Source organism: Heteronotia binoei, chromosome 16 (genome assembly GCF_032191835.1).
Source record: "Heteronotia binoei isolate CCM8104 ecotype False Entrance Well chromosome 16, APGP_CSIRO_Hbin_v1, whole genome shotgun sequence".
NCBI lineage: Eukaryota > Metazoa > Chordata > Lepidosauria > Squamata > Gekkonidae > Heteronotia > Heteronotia binoei.
Genome location: NC_083238.1, coordinates 30012902 through 30029119, shown reverse-complemented (window position 1 = coordinate 30029119; position 16218 = coordinate 30012902). Strand labels below are relative to the sequence as shown.

The following is a 16218-nucleotide window of genomic DNA, read 5'->3' as shown; positions in this document are numbered from 1 at the left end:
TTGATGGGGTTGATGGGGTGTGAACTGGCAGAGACTGACCAAGAGAGAGATCTTGGGGTCGTGGTAGATAACTCACTGAAAATGTCAAGACAGTGTGCGTTTGCAATAAAAAAGGCCAACGCCATGCTGGGAATTATTAGGAAGAGAATTGAAAACAAATCAGCCAGTATCATAATGCCCCTGTATAAATCGATGGTGCGGTCTCATTTGGAGTACTGTGTGCAGTTCTGGTTGCCGCACCTCAAAAAGGATATTATAGCATTGGAGAAAGTCCAGAGAAGGGCAACTAGAATGATTAAAGGGCTGGAGCACTTTCCCTATGAAGAAAGGTTGAAACGCTTGGGACTCTTTAGCTTGGAGAAACGTCGACTGCGGGGTGACATGATAGAGGTTTACAAGATAATGCATGGGATGGAGAAAGTAGAGAAAGAAGTACTTTTTTCCCTTTCTCACAATACAAGAACTCGTGGGCATTCGATGAAATTGCTGAGCAGACAGGTTAAAATGGATAAAAGGAAGTATTTCTTCACCCAAAGGGTGATTAACATGTGGAATTCACTGCCACAGGAGGTGGTGGCAGCCACAAGTATAGCCACCTTCAAGAGGGGTTTAGATAAAAATATGGAGCACAGGTCCATCAGTGGCTATTAGCCACAGTGTGTGTGTATATATAAAATTTTTTGCCACTGTGTGACACAGAGTGTTGGACTGGATGGGCTGTTGGCCTGATCCAACATGGCTTCTCTTATGTTCTTGATGTTCCTTCTGTGCTTGCTACCATCCCACCCCAGTAATGTATTCTGCCACATTGTCATGGCAGATTGATGATAACCATGTGCCCTGGAAGCATTTCTGTGGGCCAGAGAATTTCAACCTACAGAAATACTCCCTCTAAACTGTGGAGAATTGTGAGCAAAAATTCTACTTTATGAGCTACTGGCATTAAAGTTGTGAGTTACTGCATAAATTCGTTTGCTCCGGGGCCATTTTTTCTGAGCTAAGACGAAAATGTGTGAGCTGGAGGCTAAAAAACCCTGTGAGCTAGCTCGCAGTAACTCAGCTTAGAGGGAACACTGACCCACAGTACAACATTCTTACCTTTCCCCAATCCCTCTGCAGTCTTAAATGCCTCCCCCCACAATGCTTCTCCATTCCAGGGGGCATCATGAACTGCTGTGAGAAGTGAGAAAATTCTGCCTGTGGAGCGTGACTCCTAATACCCATAGAAACATATTACTGGATGTAAGCCATGGAAATTCCAGGGCCAAATATCGCGAAATGTATCCATATGATCAGTTCTTGCAAAGGTTGCTGTTGTTTTTAAATCTATATAGTCAGGGATATCTTCTAAGAAGCAAAGGGACAAAGAAGTAGACTTTTGGGGAATACAAAAGAAAGCAAAGGTGGGCAAGCCATGAATTAGGGATTGTAGAATCTTTCGGGCTCAAGTGCGCTCGGGCAGGCGCTCAGACCTTCTTGGCTGCTGTGCATTGAGTGAGGCCAGGGCTGCTGGAGAGCTGCTATTTCTAGGCTGGAGGGGGTGTGGTGAAAGGGCAATAGGTTTGTGGAAGTGCCCATTGTTTGGTGGGCTCCGGCTGCAACGCCACTGAGGATGTTCTCCGCAGCCGAGAACGAAACATCTGGAAGAAAAACTTTCTCCAGTAGAACACGGCACTTGAGCTCGAAAGATTCTACAATCCCTAATGATGTTACCAGCCGTGAAAACCTGAAATCTTTGATAAGCCATGAATTACTTACCTTGCTCCAACCCCAGGTAGGGTACTGTTGGTAGTACTGTAGAGTGGCTGTAGGTGGAACTGCAATTGCTGGAAGATCAAATACGGAAAACCAAGGAGAAAAGATTATTTCTGTCATGGCTAATACAGAACTTGGGATCCTTTGTTTTCTCCATCTGCCAGGCCTGTTTTTAGTTTTGCTGTTATTTTTTTTTTCATTTGTCTGGGCTAATTAACTGAAATACCGACTAGTAACTGTCAGCTTTCGTTTGTCAAAGCAAGTCCTGCTAAACTTATGTAGGTCTTACTGAGAAAACAGTGATGGGAATAGTTCTTATGATGAAATTGTATGGCCCAGGTAGATGCTCACACGCCTGAGATGGTGTGGGTGATCAGGTGCCCTGAAATTTACCCATACTTGTTTTTTGGTGCATGACCCTTTGGTGTCCTGAAGGTGGTTTGAGCAAATAAGAAGCCCAAAAAGCTGGCATGGATGACTTTGGTAAATCAACCACCTTATTTTGCTGTGGTGAATATAGCTGCAAAGGAAAACAACAACAACAAACAACAAAATTTTATTTGTATCCCGCCCTCCACGCCAGAGCAGGCTCAGGGCGGCTAACAGCACAATTCAAGCATCAATCATAGAGGAATAAATAAAATTACATTTAAACAGTTTAACTAAAATTCAGATCAAATTTTAAAAGTTAATTAATAAAAGACTGGAACGCTTGCTGGAAAGGAGGATCCCTGTCTCCTACACATGCCTTGGGCCCTAGACTGGGTAGCTCAGGCTGTTCCAATTGGGCCAGGTCATGGAAGCTAAGTAGGGTTAGCCCTTGTTAGTAACTGGATGGGAGACCAACAGAAGCAGGCCATGGCAATCCACTCCTGCTCATATCTTTCTTGAAAATCCTACAAGGTTATCATGGATTGGCTGTGACTTGTTGTCAGGAAATATTAAAAAGTACCTGGGTTATGAGGAGCCAAGGAGGATATTCTTGTAAACATTAAATGTATACGTAGCCCTGAAGACTCAGCTGCTGGCTTGGCCAGGCTACTTCCTTTAGATTTTGAGTACGGTGAGGAAAGTGGGGGGAATAAAATGCATATAGTACATGCTTTCCTATAAAAGTAATGTTATTTTACAGCTTTATTAATGTAAATGACTTAGTTTTCTCAGAGCATATGTTACATATTCTGAGCAAGTAAAACCCTTCTTGAAAAGCATTTCAGTCATTCCAAAGGAAAATAATTCATAAGGGAGGAGTGTCATTGTACCCCAAAATGTTCAGGCTATTCTATTCTTTAAAAAAAGTATAAGGGGAAATAGTGAAAAATGTCTTCCTTCCTGATTTTTTTCCGGTTTTTTCCCCAGGCTTCACATCTCTAGTAGTAAGCCAGAAAGCAATAAAAGTAGCCGTTTTCTCCAGGGCAACTGATCTCTGTTGCCCAAGATCAGTTGTAGTTCTGAGAGTTCTCCAGCCACTCCCTGGAGGTTAGCAGCCCACGTGGTTAACACCCACACTTTCTTTCTTCTCCAGATTTACAATTCAGGAACTTATTCTCTTCTCCTTCTCTTTGCAAGTCTGAATTATGATCCTCCCCAAAGCGAGGAATTTTTCCAAACTTGCATTGGACATCTCAGCTGCCACTTGGGTAAGTACATCACAGACAAATGGTTCCTTATCAGTTGACATTTTTCCTGTGGTCCAAATTGGCAGGGTGTAAGAAGAACAACATTTCAAATAATATAGTTGTTTTTAGGGGGTTTGAGAGCCAGTGTGGTGTAGTGATTAAATGTGTGGACTCTTATCTGGGAGAACTGGGTTTGATTTCCCACTCCTCCACTTGCAGCTGCTGGAATGGCCTTTTGCAAGAGTTGTCCTTGGAAGGGCAGCTTCTGGGAGAACTCTCTCAGCCCCACCTACCTCACAGGGTGTCTGTTGTGGGGGAAGGAGATAAAGGAGATTGTAAGCCACTTTGAGACTCTGATTCAGAGAAGGGCTGGGTATAAATCTACAGTCTTCTTTAAAGGAGAAAAAATCAAAATAATGTGTGACAAAATTAGCATCATATGCAACATTGAGGGAATCACCAATCAAAGTTATGTGTTCGTGATACTCACCCTACAAGAATTCACAACTGGCTTAGATTCCCTCAATATTGCATATGATGCTAATTTTGTCATACATTGGAATTGAAGTAGGAATGTTTTGCATCATTCAGCATTAGTTGAAGGAATTGACTTCCATAATTGTAATCTAAGACATCTGTTGCTGTAAGACCTGAAGAAGACACTGCATAATTTCCAAAGCACACATTCCCCAAAACGGTATTTCTAGACTTCACAAACACCTCTGCAATTTCTCTGCAACACCTCTACAATGGCTGGGTAAATACTGCAAGAAAATACTTAAGAACTATTTTCATGGTGGGAGAAAAGTCACCCTCTGTTTCTGTCTTCCATTGCTGCCTCTCACTCCATATCAACTGTATAGCAACCCTGGTCTTCCTTGGTGGGTTCCCATCTAAGTACTAATCGGGGCCGGGACAGGGGTCATAGCATCCCACATTTGGGCAGCATGTACTGAAATCTCCAAATGAGAGAAGAAGAAGGAAACTGTACATTGAGTGCCACAGTTCTGCAGCCCACCTGCCTGTGATTTTCCTTTCTTTCATTCCTTTTGACCTTGCCCGGAATTTCCAAAGTCCTGGGTCCTCAGAACAAAGTGACATTGAACAAACAGCTTCATTCCAGTGTGTTTAAACACACAATTGTGATATCAGGAGGGAGAAAAGGGTCCCCTTGTCTGTGTTGCCCTTGATGCAAAGATAACATTAATGTCAGGTCTCTGGATCTTTTTATGCAGGCTGTTTTGAGCCCCATCTCCTAGTGCTTCTGGCGTTTGCTTTGGCTATTGCTGAGTATTTTCCAGAGAATTTGATAATGGCTATATTTAATGTGGACTTTCTCACCAAACTGGATGCCCAGCTTGAAAGTAAGTGACAAAGAGAGGCCTTTTACATTTCTTAAGGTTTAGAACGTGTATGACTTGTTTCTGTTTTGGAACAAGAACTGCTGCCATCAGTGCTCGGCTGGATCTGGCAGCGCATGAATGGAAAAGAAAATGTACTCGATGTGGTTCTGCTAGAGCAAGGGTGGTCAAACTTGCTTAACTTAAGAGCCACATAGAATAAACGTCAGTTCTTCGAGAGCAGCAAGATGTGAACGTCAGGCGTTTGAGAGCCGGAAGGGAGGAGGGGAGAGAGGAAGGAGGGGAGGAGAGAAGGAGAGGTGGAAAGAAAGCAACTTAAACTTTAAATGCCTTCTCCAAGCCAGCCGATGGGGCAGTGGGGGCTTCAAGAGCCACACAAAATGTGTGAAAGCCACAGTTTGGCCACCCCTGCACTAGAGCAAGCAGTCATACAAGAGTTGCATTAATGCATGGTGCTTTACTAGACATTTTAAACAAAATAACTGGGGGCATACAGAGCAATAGAATGTGGTATTAAAATTGTATCAGACGAAATAGCTTATGTGGTGTCTTGTGTACACAGAGAAGGTAACAGGAATACAATTGCTTTCCTAGTGCAAGCAGACAGGGAGGAGAAATTTTAGTACTTCAGTTGCATAAGGACTGTAGTGCACATGGAATTTTTTTTTGTGGGATCCAAGCCATTGTGGTCTCCATTTAGTGGACAAAGTTTTTAGGAAAAAAAACTAGCACTACATTCTTCACACACTTACATCCCATTAAACTCAGTGGAAGTGCCTCCAGAGGAAATGGAGCAATGAATTGTAGGTGTTCGTTAAGCTCCCCCTTTGTGGAAGGCTTACTTTTTGACAGCTCTTCTTCAGCAGTTCCAATTACCTTTGCAGTCAGACTTTTGGCCCCTGCTGTAGCAATGTAGAACAACAACTACGCAGGATGTTGGTCCCAGTGCAACATTTCCGCAGGCGCTAAAGCTCTTGCATAAATGGAAGTGCAAGAAAAAGCCCACACTTGTACTAAGGCAGACTTAATGTGTCCCCCACGTGTATTTCTACTTGCAGAAGATCTTCTGCAACTAATTTCTGGGTACTATAATATATAGGGAGGAAAGCTTTATAAGAACATAAGAGAAGCCATGCTGGATCAGTCCAGTGGCTCATCCAGTCCAACACTCTGTGTCACACAGTGGCAAAAAAACGCAGGTGCCATCAGGAGGTCCACCAGTGGAACCAGGACACTAGAAGCCCTCCCACTGTTGTCCCCCGCCCCCAAGAATCAACATTTTGCACAAGTGGAACTGTGCTATGTTTCTTCTTGTGCATTGCTGGATCCGGACCCCTATCTAAAGGGCCATTTTATCGTTTCTACTAATGAATGGCATGCCATGCACTAAACAGTTTTGTATTTTTAATAAATCAGCACTTCCAAATACCTTAAGCAGACGGGTCCGCTTACGGCTAATGGAACTGAACCGCGCTGTCTGTCTGGAGTGCCCAGAGTTTCAGGTTCCATGGTTTCACGAGCGCTACTGCCAGTATCTGCAGCAAAGAAGTGAGTAATTCATACTCTTCCCTATTGAATGTCAGAGGCATTGTCAGTGCCACAATTAACTAGAAAAGCTCAAAAATTGATAGCCTGTTCTTTGGTGGGTTGCAAGTCCGTATTTTAACCCAGACATCTTTCCACTGGAGTATTATCTAAGCCTTGGGGTGGGGGGGAGGCAGTAAAAAACCCCCCTCTGCTGCTTAATGTAAGAAATACTAAATGATTTAGATCAGTAGCCCCCAACCTTTTTGGCCCCAGGGACTTCCCTCCTCCCCACTTCCTGCCTTCTTTAAAGAGCCAGGGAGGCAGTTCATCGCCCCTTCCCCGGCCTTAAACTTGTGAAAACAGAGTGGGGAGGAGGTGCTGTGAGGAGGGGGGGCTGCGTGGCCCCGTTGCTAACAGGCTGCAGATCGGGGGTTGGGGACCCCTGATTTAGATGATACTGAATTGGGAGGAGTAGCAAATAAAATAGGAGACAGAATCAAGATTCAGATTCATTTTTGCGCCAACTTCTTGGAGTGCCCAAATGTGTGCTTTATACTATAATTTGTGTGGAAACAGGTACGCACCTTGTAGCAACCAAAGCATGGATCTTAACTTTTAAATATTGGCCTCGAATTTATTCTAGGGCTGAATCTGATAGCTTGCTCAGTCATCTTAAAAAAGACGCTTACAATGCTCTGTGATTGGAAGGGATTATAGATAAGCTCAAGCACATAGGAATTGCAGTTGAAGACCTTTTTCTATCTGATGAATCCTGTAATTTTGGACTGATTAAACAAAGGCTTCTTGATTTAGAACTTACTAAGTTATGTCCTGTTCAATATTATTACGTGCTCACCGGCGGCGCTTGGTCTTGCTCAACCCATTGGAAAAATGGCCAGCTATTTATGTGATCTAGAAAGCCTCCAGCAACAGAGAGCATCTATGTTAGCAAGGATGAATGCCTTTCCTTCAAATGTTTTTTATGGCAGATTCCTCCAAATCCCATATAGAGAGTGAGTCTGTCCCTGTGGGGTGAACAGCCCAGATTCCATCCAACATATATTGCTGGACTGTCAGTTATATTCTAATTCCTGGAGATAACTATTTGGAAATCTTTCTCTCCTTCCCTGTAATCTAGTCAATGGGATTGATTACCGTCACCTACTGAAAGATCATGAAATAGAAATCACAAGGCCTGGTAGTGAATTTCTGCAGAAGTCCATTTAAATCTATGCGGGGCATGTTTCACTATAAATTTGATTAGGTTATTGTTCTTACTCTTAGACTGTATATCTTGTCTGTCCTTATTTCATGTTATGCCTGAGTATGCCAATAAAAGGTATGATGATGGTGATTCAGAATGATCTTGACAGGCTGGAAAACTGAGTGAAAACTAACTACATGAATTTCAACAGAGATAAATGTAAAGTTCTGCATTTAGGCAGGAAAAGTCAAATGCAGAATTATAGGAGGGGGGGACTTATCTTGGCAGTAGTACATACAGAAAGTATCTAGGGGTCTTAGTAATGTATTTATTTATTTTATTGGGTTTATATCCCACTCTGTTCCCAGATGGACTCATTGTATGTAGATCATACACTGAACATGAGTCAGCAGTGTGATGTGGTAGCTAAAAAAGGCAAATGCTGTTTTGGGCTGCATCTACAGAAGTATAGTGGCCACTCTGGATCACATGAAGTTGATAGTATCACTTTACACTGCTCTGGTTAGACCTCACTTGGAGTATTGTGATCAGTTTTGGGCACCACAGTTTTAAAAGGATATTGATAAGCTGGAATATGTCCAGAAGAAGGCAATGAAGATGGCAGGGGGTCTGGAGACCAAGTCCTATGAGGAATCCCTGGCATCTCTAAAAAAGGGTCCAGGCAAATAGGTGTGAAAAACCTCAGCTTGAGACCCTGGAGAGCCGCTGGCCAGTCTGAGTAGACAATACTGACTTTGATGGACCAAGGGTCTGATTTAGTATAAGGCAGCTTCATATGTCCATATGTCCAAAGGTTGAAGGCACTGGTATGTTTAGCCTGGAGAGGAGACGACTGAGAGGTGTACTTGAAGGACTGTTATATAGAGGATGGAGCAAAGTTGTTTTCTATTGCTTCAGGAGACTAGACCAGAGCTGGTGAATTGAAATTAAATCAAAAGAGTTTTCAGCTCAACATTAGGAAGAACTTCCTGACAGAGCGGTTTCTCAGTGGAACAGACTTCCTAAGGATGTGGTGGACTCTCCCTTGGAGGTTTTTAAGCAGATGCTAGATGGCTATCTGACAGCAACACAGATTCTATGAATTTAGTCAGATTGTGAGGGGAATGGAAGGAAGGGATTAGCCAGTTCCTGGCGTGACCCTTTCTTATATATCTAGGGTAATGCTGATTCCCACTTTGGGGCCAGGAAGGAATTTTCATCCAGGAATCCTGAGGTTTTTTGTCTTCCTCTGAGCATAGAGCAGGGGTCAGGTGCGGGGGTAGCTATGAATGTCCTGCATTGTGCAGGGGGTTGGACCAGGTGACCCTTGAGATCTCTCGTTGCTTTATGTTTCTAAAAACTACTGCTGTGAACTGACTGAGGGGGAGGCTGATGAGTTTTTCCCTTCAGTTCTGACTGTTGTTTGTCATGTTTTTGCAGACGGTAGAAACCTTAGTGCATTGCACCAGCAGATCCACAGGATGCTGGCAGAAATCTTGGGAGGAAACAATTTTGCCAAAGCATCTGTTCTCACACCCTACTATTATGGAATAGGTAAGTGTTCACCTCAGTGAAAGTTACCTTTATTGTTATTTTTACAGTTTAGAATTTTTAAAGGTTTGTGAGCTGGTTTTAATGGGCACTAATTTTAATGATTTTATGTTGTGTGATAACTCTTGCCAAATCATGGCTGCAATCACCAGTTCACACAGTAAAATCCGGTTGGAAAGTGGATTGAAAGTGCATTATTTAGTGTGTGTGACTGCAGCCCATGTCTCACAAGGAAAAGCCGCAGCTGGCCAACTAGCCAAAGGTGGTTAAAGGCACTACCCTTGCATCTGCTGTCCCAGATCAAAAAGCATTCACAAATCTGCTGCTTGAGTGCTGAGTGCAACTCTTTCCAGATCAGATTGGCTGTGTGAAACCTCAATTGGTCATAGTATTTTTTTTTAAGTTTTCATTTATTGTTCAATAACAAGATTACAACAACATCATACAGTGGAGTACAGTGCATAGTCATAACATGGAGGTTTAAGTTTACAAAGACTTACAGTAGTATTTTAACCTTTTATTATTTCCATTAGAAGGTTGGGAATTACTTAATAAAGAAACAGAAGGAGGGGGAGGAGAAAAAGGAAAAAAAGGATAAGGGGGTGGGGTGGGGAAACACACAGAGCTAAATTAAAAGAGTTTTTACTAAGGTAGTTACCAGCGAAGGATTGTTAAGGTCAGAAATGTAAGCAATAAAGGGAAACCAAACTGAGTTGAAATTAGAAGTGTAGGAACCTAGTTCAGATTCATGAATATTAGATGATGTTTTGATCATAATACAGAATTCAGTAGATATTTTTAACCATTCTGTGACTGAAGGTACATGAGTGGTTTTCTTTTTCTTTCTTTTTTCAATACATTTTAATTTTTTGCTCCTACATTGTATCATCCTCAAAAAAAGGTTGTAGAATACAACAAATCCTTGTGTCAGTACTAATTTTGCTTCAGAGCCTAAAATTGCTATTAGTTCCCTCCTAACAACTGGTATTTCTGAAATGTCCAAATAGTTTAGTAAGGGTAAATCAGCTGAGAAAAGTATGGTCTAGGCTAGGATGCCATGATGGATCTTGGATCTTTCTCCAGAATTGGCTACATCAGGGGGGTGTAGCCTAATATTGAAAGGAGATCCTGCTACCAAAAAAGGCTTGTAAAGGCATAAGCATCTTTATAAAGAAGGGTAGAAATAGGATATAAAGGTGTAAACATTTGTGCCTGAATATACAGTGTCAGTTCCCAAGGTTGCTTTGTGGTTTGTTATGTTGTGCTGTTGTGTTGAGAAGGGAAGGCAATAATGCTGGGAAAAGTTGAAGGCATTAGGAAAAGAGGAAGATCCAACATGAGATGGACTGACTCAGTCAAGGAAGTCATTGCCCACAGCTGGCAAGACCTGAGCAAGGCTGCTAACAATAGGACGTTCCGGAGGTCATTAATTCATAGGGTCACCAAAAGTCAGAAGCAACTTAATGGTACTTAACACATGCACATCTAGATCTGATGTGGCAGGAATGTTTTGCTGTAAACCTTTCTAGCAGAGTGTTCTGAGCTGTAACTTTCTTTTTAAAAATAGCTCCTGTAACCAAGTCCCACTTTTATCTGTCAATAATACTTGCCTTTCAGATTTTGAATGTATTCTTGATAGAAATAAGAAGCCGCTTCCTTATGTGGAGCAGAGTGTGGTCATGGCTGAGTTGGAGACAGTGCACTGGGGTCAAGACGGCCACTTTGCAGGAAGGAAAGGGCTGCCACCAGGAGCTCAGAGGTAATTGTCTATTTTCTGTTTGGGCATGCATTTAGTATTTCCTTTCCCTGCAAACACATTTCTGCAAATAAAAAAAGTTGGCGGCATGGTGAGGCACCCTGCTCTTCACCTGCTTGATCATGCAAGGTGTTGACATAGACTTAAGATGTTAGCAGCATTGGCTGAAACCCAAAGTACCAGAGTTTGCAGTCTGGCAATTTTTCCACTCACACTTTCCACTGAGCCCCCTGAAACCCAGCTCTTGGAGGGTCTGGTGGCCTGCATGAACATGGGAGGGGGGCATAATAGGAATCTGCAGTGGGATGGAAAATCCTCCACCAGTCAAAGTGCTATTCTGCTGGAATAACCTTTTAAATCCAACCCACTGCAGATAAGTTGCATTTTACGTGGAGATAGGTATTCTGAATGACAGCAGTAAAATGCTGCTGTGCATCTTAGCATCTATGACTGCCCTTGGAACAATTATATTCTTCATGTGGGATAAGATATAATCCCGTTTCCCTGATAAATGTGGCATAGTATAGTTAGAAACAGTGTTCCCTCTAAGCTGCGTTAGTGTGAGCTAGCTCACAGGTTTTTTAGCCTCCGGCTCACACATTTTTGTCTTAGCTCAGGAAGGATGGCCCCAGAGCACACTAATTTGTGCAGTAGCTAAATCACTTGCTGACAATTTAATTCCAGTAGCTCACAAAGTACAGTTTTTGCTCACAAGACTCCACAGCTTAGACGGAGCATTGGTTAGAAGCATTTGTAGTAGTTCTTGGACCGAGGCAAACTGATTTTTTTTTTTAAATTACATTTCACTTTTCTCCTTGACTGGTGACCCAGAATGGCTTTTCAAATCATCCCTTCTTTCCTTAATCCTTACAACCACCACCTTGTGAGAGGAGGCTAGCAGGGGAGGCTGGAAGACTGTGATGGGCCCAAGGGGGTTCTATCGTCATTCCAGGTCCTAGACTTCACAGATTTGCTGAGTTTTTTTTACACATTTTTCACATTTTTTTACACATTTTTCAAAACTTGCATGCCCCCAGTTTGTTTGTGAATGGCTCTTTTATCAATCCTGTATTTTAAATATTTGCGTGTTTATTGATAGGCCAGTTGATACCTACACTGTGACACCATCCTTTTGCAGATTGAGTTCTCAGTGCCTGCTGAGAGCCAGTTTGGTGTAATGGTTAAGTGTGCGGACTCTTATCTGGGAGAACCGGGTTTGATTCCCCACTCCTCCACTTGCACCTGCTAGCATGGCCTTGGGTCAGCCATAGCCCTGGCAGAGGTTGTCCTTGAAAGGGCAGCTGCTGTGAGAGCCCTCTCCAGCCCTACCCACCTCACAGGGTGTCTGTTGTGGGGGAGGAAGGTAAAGGAGATTGTGAGCCGCTCTGAGACTCTTCGGAGTGGAGGGTGGGATAGAAATCCAATATCATCTTCTTCATCTTCTTTGTAAAAAAAAAAGGCCAATTTTTGAGCAGTTGTTCTGTTTTTAAAAACAAATTTGCTGTCATGTCATAGCCAACTTATGATGACACACACCGGGGTTTTCAAGGCAAGAGACATTCAGAGGTGGTTTGCCATTACTTGTCTCTGCATAGAAGCTCGGGACTTCCTAGGTGGTTTCCATCCAAGTACTAACTAGGACCAGCCCAGCTTAGTTGATAGGGCCATACTGGTCAGGCCAAGGATATTTTACTGTTGCTCGTAAGCACATGCTCACACAGCATAGCTCCACTCAGCTTCATATACAATCAAGTGCATATCCACATAACATCTTTTTGGAGAGAGATGTAATGTGGGCGTGCAAACTAATGAAAGAATTAAGGCTGCAGTCACACACACTAAATAATGCACTTTCAATCCAATTCCAATGCACTTTCCAACTGGATTTTGCCAGTTCATACAGTAAAATCCAGTTGGAATGTCCATTGGGAGTGGATTGAAAGTGCATTATTTAGTGCGTGTGACCACAGCCCGAGAGAGCCATTTTATCAGTGTCCGCTCTCACGACAGGACGTGAATCAGGTTGGTAAACTGCAGCTTGAAGACATAATGCTTGAATTTCCTGAATCAGCTAGGGATGGTTTCTGGAATTTGTTTTCCATAAAGTTTAGATGCCTTGTTTTAGAAATAAAGGAGATATTATTGCTTTCAGATTATTTTGCTGATACATAATAATAGTTGAGTGTAAGTAATGTAATTTTTTTTTTTAAATTCAGGATTGCTGTGGAATTTCTTGATTCCAAAGCCTTTTGCAAAAACTCAGATCACCTCAAAGGAGAAGTTGTTATGAAGAAGAGACACTTGGAGATTCTGGGATACCAGGTTGTCCAGGTAGGGTGAATGCTATATTTTTAATCAATAATGTAGAGTTGCAGAACTATGTGGGAAAATCTAATTACTTAAGGAATGTCTCCTGCCATAAATATTCAGTCCCAAGGCCAGTTTTTGTGTAAGTTATCTATTGAGCAAATTTGAGGGAACAATAGTAGAGAAGATGTGGTGTCTTTTTTTTTAAATTGTAGAACTAGAAAATGTTTGACATATCAAGTTCATCTTACCCGCTGCACCTTTATTTTCTATAAGCTTTCCAACAATATATACCTATTTAATGAAAGCCAGCATGGTGTAGTGCTTAAGAATATTGGACTAGTATCTGGAAGATCCACGTTCAGATGCTGACTTGTGCCATGGAAGCTTGCTGGGTGACCTTGGGCCAGTCACACTGTTCGAGAGCCAGATTGGTGTTGTGATTAAGTGTGCGGACTCTTTATCTGGGAGAACCGTGTTTGATTCCTCACTCCTCCACTTGCAACTGCTGGAATGCCTTGGGCCAGCCATAGCTCTCTCAGAATTGTCTTTGAAGGGGCAACTGCTTTAAGAGCTCTCTCAGCCCCACCTACCTCACAGGGTGTCTGTTGTTGAGGGGGGGGGGAAAGGTAAAGGAGACTGTGACCTCTCTGAGATTCAGAGTATAGGGCAGGATATAAATCCAATATCTTCTTCATCCTAACCTACCTCACAGAGTTGTTGTGAGGATAAAATGGATGAGAGGAGACTCATGTAAGCTGCTTTGGATTCCCTTTGTGGGGGAAGATGGGGTATAAATGAATTAAATAAATTAAAGATTTATGTCCCACTTTTCCTTATGGCTGAAAGTGGCTTCCACTAAATGCAAACCAAAAGTACAGTTTAAAAAAAAGGTGGGGGGGAATGCAGCTTTAATGTTGCCCAATTTGTAGAGAGGATATTAACTGTGGTTAAGGTTAAATCTGCGCCTGCATTTTCACTAACCATGGTTGGCTCCAACCCATATTTTGCAACCATATTTAGAAGAAGAATTGGATATATACCCCACCCTTCACTCAGAGCCTCAGAGTGGCTTACAATCTCCCTCTCTTCTCTCCCTACAACAGACACCCTGTGAAGGTAGGTGGGGCTGAGAGAGCTCTTTCGAAAACTGCTCTTGAAAGAACAGCTCTGAGAGAACTGTGACTGGCTGTTGGTCACTCAGCTGGCTGCATGTGGAGGAGGAGTGGGAAATCAAACCCAGATTAGAGTCTGCTGTTCTTAATCACTGCACCAAACTAGCTCTGGGTTTACCCATGTGAATTAGCTCAGATTTCAGCAAAGGACTAAAACAACAGTTTCAGTTTCATTCATCACTTAACAAGAGGATAGGAGGGAGCAGGAGACCAAATGCTCAAGGATCCTAACATTTTTCTCAGATGTTTAAAGCCGCTCTCCACATCACTTGCACTAGTGTTTGTATAGATACCCATTAAAAAGACACGAACTTTAATTGTTGTATTCTTTCAGATCCCACATTTTGAATGGAATTCCATGGAACTGTCATCAAAGGAAGCATGGATAGAATATTTAAAAAAGAAAATATTTGAGGAAGTTTGATGTCATGTTGACAAGACACAAAATCATGAAGCTTTTTTTATACAGACTGCACCCAATCGTGAAGCTGTTTTATATAGACTTTTATTATGAAACAATAAATCTTTGCAACCCTGTGACAGCTTTGTTGAACTATCTTTATGTAACCACGAGCCTAATTCATATGGTCTGAGAGCATCAAGGGATTTTAGAGTGTCTGAGCATGCCTAGGCATGTGCTGCCTATTTGCTTCTGTATCACAATACACATCTGAATCCTCTTTGAGATTGGACATGTCTTTTGTTGTATAAAGGTAGTCCCCTGTGCAAGCACCAGTCGTTTCCAACTCTGGGGTGACGTTGCATCGTGGCATTTTCACGGCAGACTCTTTACAGGGTGGTTTGCCATTGCCTTCCCCACTTTTGCTGTGTAAGGGAATGCTCATCTCCATCCAGCCTCTCTAGTTGTGCATTACTGGAGATGGTTTGCTGGTCTTGTTGCTGGATTATCCTACAGGAGTCTGGGCAGAAAGAGAAAAGGGGCTGTGATGGGCTGCAGACCAGTAGTCTGCAGAAAGAAAAATGTACTATGGGGTGCAGGGACAAAGGAAGAACAGCAGATTCAGAAAGAGATGTAGTGATGCAGAAAGGAGAGTGCTGCAGCAAGCACGTTGCAGAGTAGATTTAAAAAAGAACATCTCAAGTTAAAATTGGATCAAGTACTTTTCTTCAATTAACCTACAAGTGGACTTTCTCATTGAGTTGTGTGTCGCTGGTGTACAGTAACTACAGTAGAAGAAAAGGAAGGTGATGTGATGTGCAAAGGGTAGGAAATGGAAAAGCAGCTATAATTTAAAAAAAAAAATCCCCCAAACTGATCTGTAGTAATTTTCTGGGGTAGAGAGAACAGAAGTTGAAGACTCAGCCACAGAAGTGCATGTAGGAGACTTTTCTTGTAGTTCCCCTTTTTCATTTAAAGGAGATAAAGCACCAACGCATAAAACAAACTCCTTAAGAGCTAGCTTTCCTTTGCTAATTGGTTTAAGGTAAGGTAGGATCAGCCAGGATATTAAAAGCAGAGCAAAGAAGCATCTCAGCCATCACAACCTTTTCTTCCAAGGGTGACACTCTTTACTGGCCAACCTCTGCTAGCACTATTGAATGCACCAAAAAGAGAGGTTGCTAAGCAGGGTCATTCTGAGTGACAATCACAGGTTGCTTGGCCTTTGTAGAGAGGGCATACTATTTCCTCAAATGCTATTTATTTTATTTATTTATTCGATTTATATCCCGCCCTCCCCACCGAGGCGGGCTCAGGGTGGCTTACAACATAAAATTATAACAATAAGATTAATAAATATTAAAAATACATTAAATAATTTACAGCAGATAAAACAATAAAAATGATCTAACAGTGTGGTGCTATCCTACAACCTTTCTTCGCAGTTTTTAGGCACCAGTCAGTTATATGCCAACCGGAAGAGGACTGTCTTACAGGCCTTGCGGATGCCCAAGGTTCTGCAAGGCCCTCACCTCTTCCAGTAGCTGGTTCCACCAGCAGGGG

The 16218-nt window shown here is 42.4% G+C and overlaps 1 protein-coding gene across 1 annotated transcript in view; it reads left to right on the top strand.

Moving 5' to 3' along the window:
- The window catches only part of FASTKD1 (FAST kinase domains 1), a 32511-nt gene extending 17716 nt beyond the window's left edge, over positions 1 to 14795 (top strand). Inside the window, exons 9-15 of the mRNA XM_060257430.1 lie at positions 3281 to 3395; positions 4610 to 4738; positions 6152 to 6283; positions 8907 to 9020; positions 10635 to 10776; positions 12990 to 13104; positions 14590 to 14795. Of these exons, the coding sequence (XP_060113413.1) occupies positions 3281 to 3395; positions 4610 to 4738; positions 6152 to 6283; positions 8907 to 9020; positions 10635 to 10776; positions 12990 to 13104; positions 14590 to 14679 (837 nt within the window). The 3' untranslated portion in view covers positions 14680 to 14795. The remainder of the gene's footprint in view (positions 1 to 3280; positions 3396 to 4609; positions 4739 to 6151; positions 6284 to 8906; positions 9021 to 10634; positions 10777 to 12989; positions 13105 to 14589) is intronic.
- Positions 14796 to 16218: the final 1423 nt, after the last annotated feature.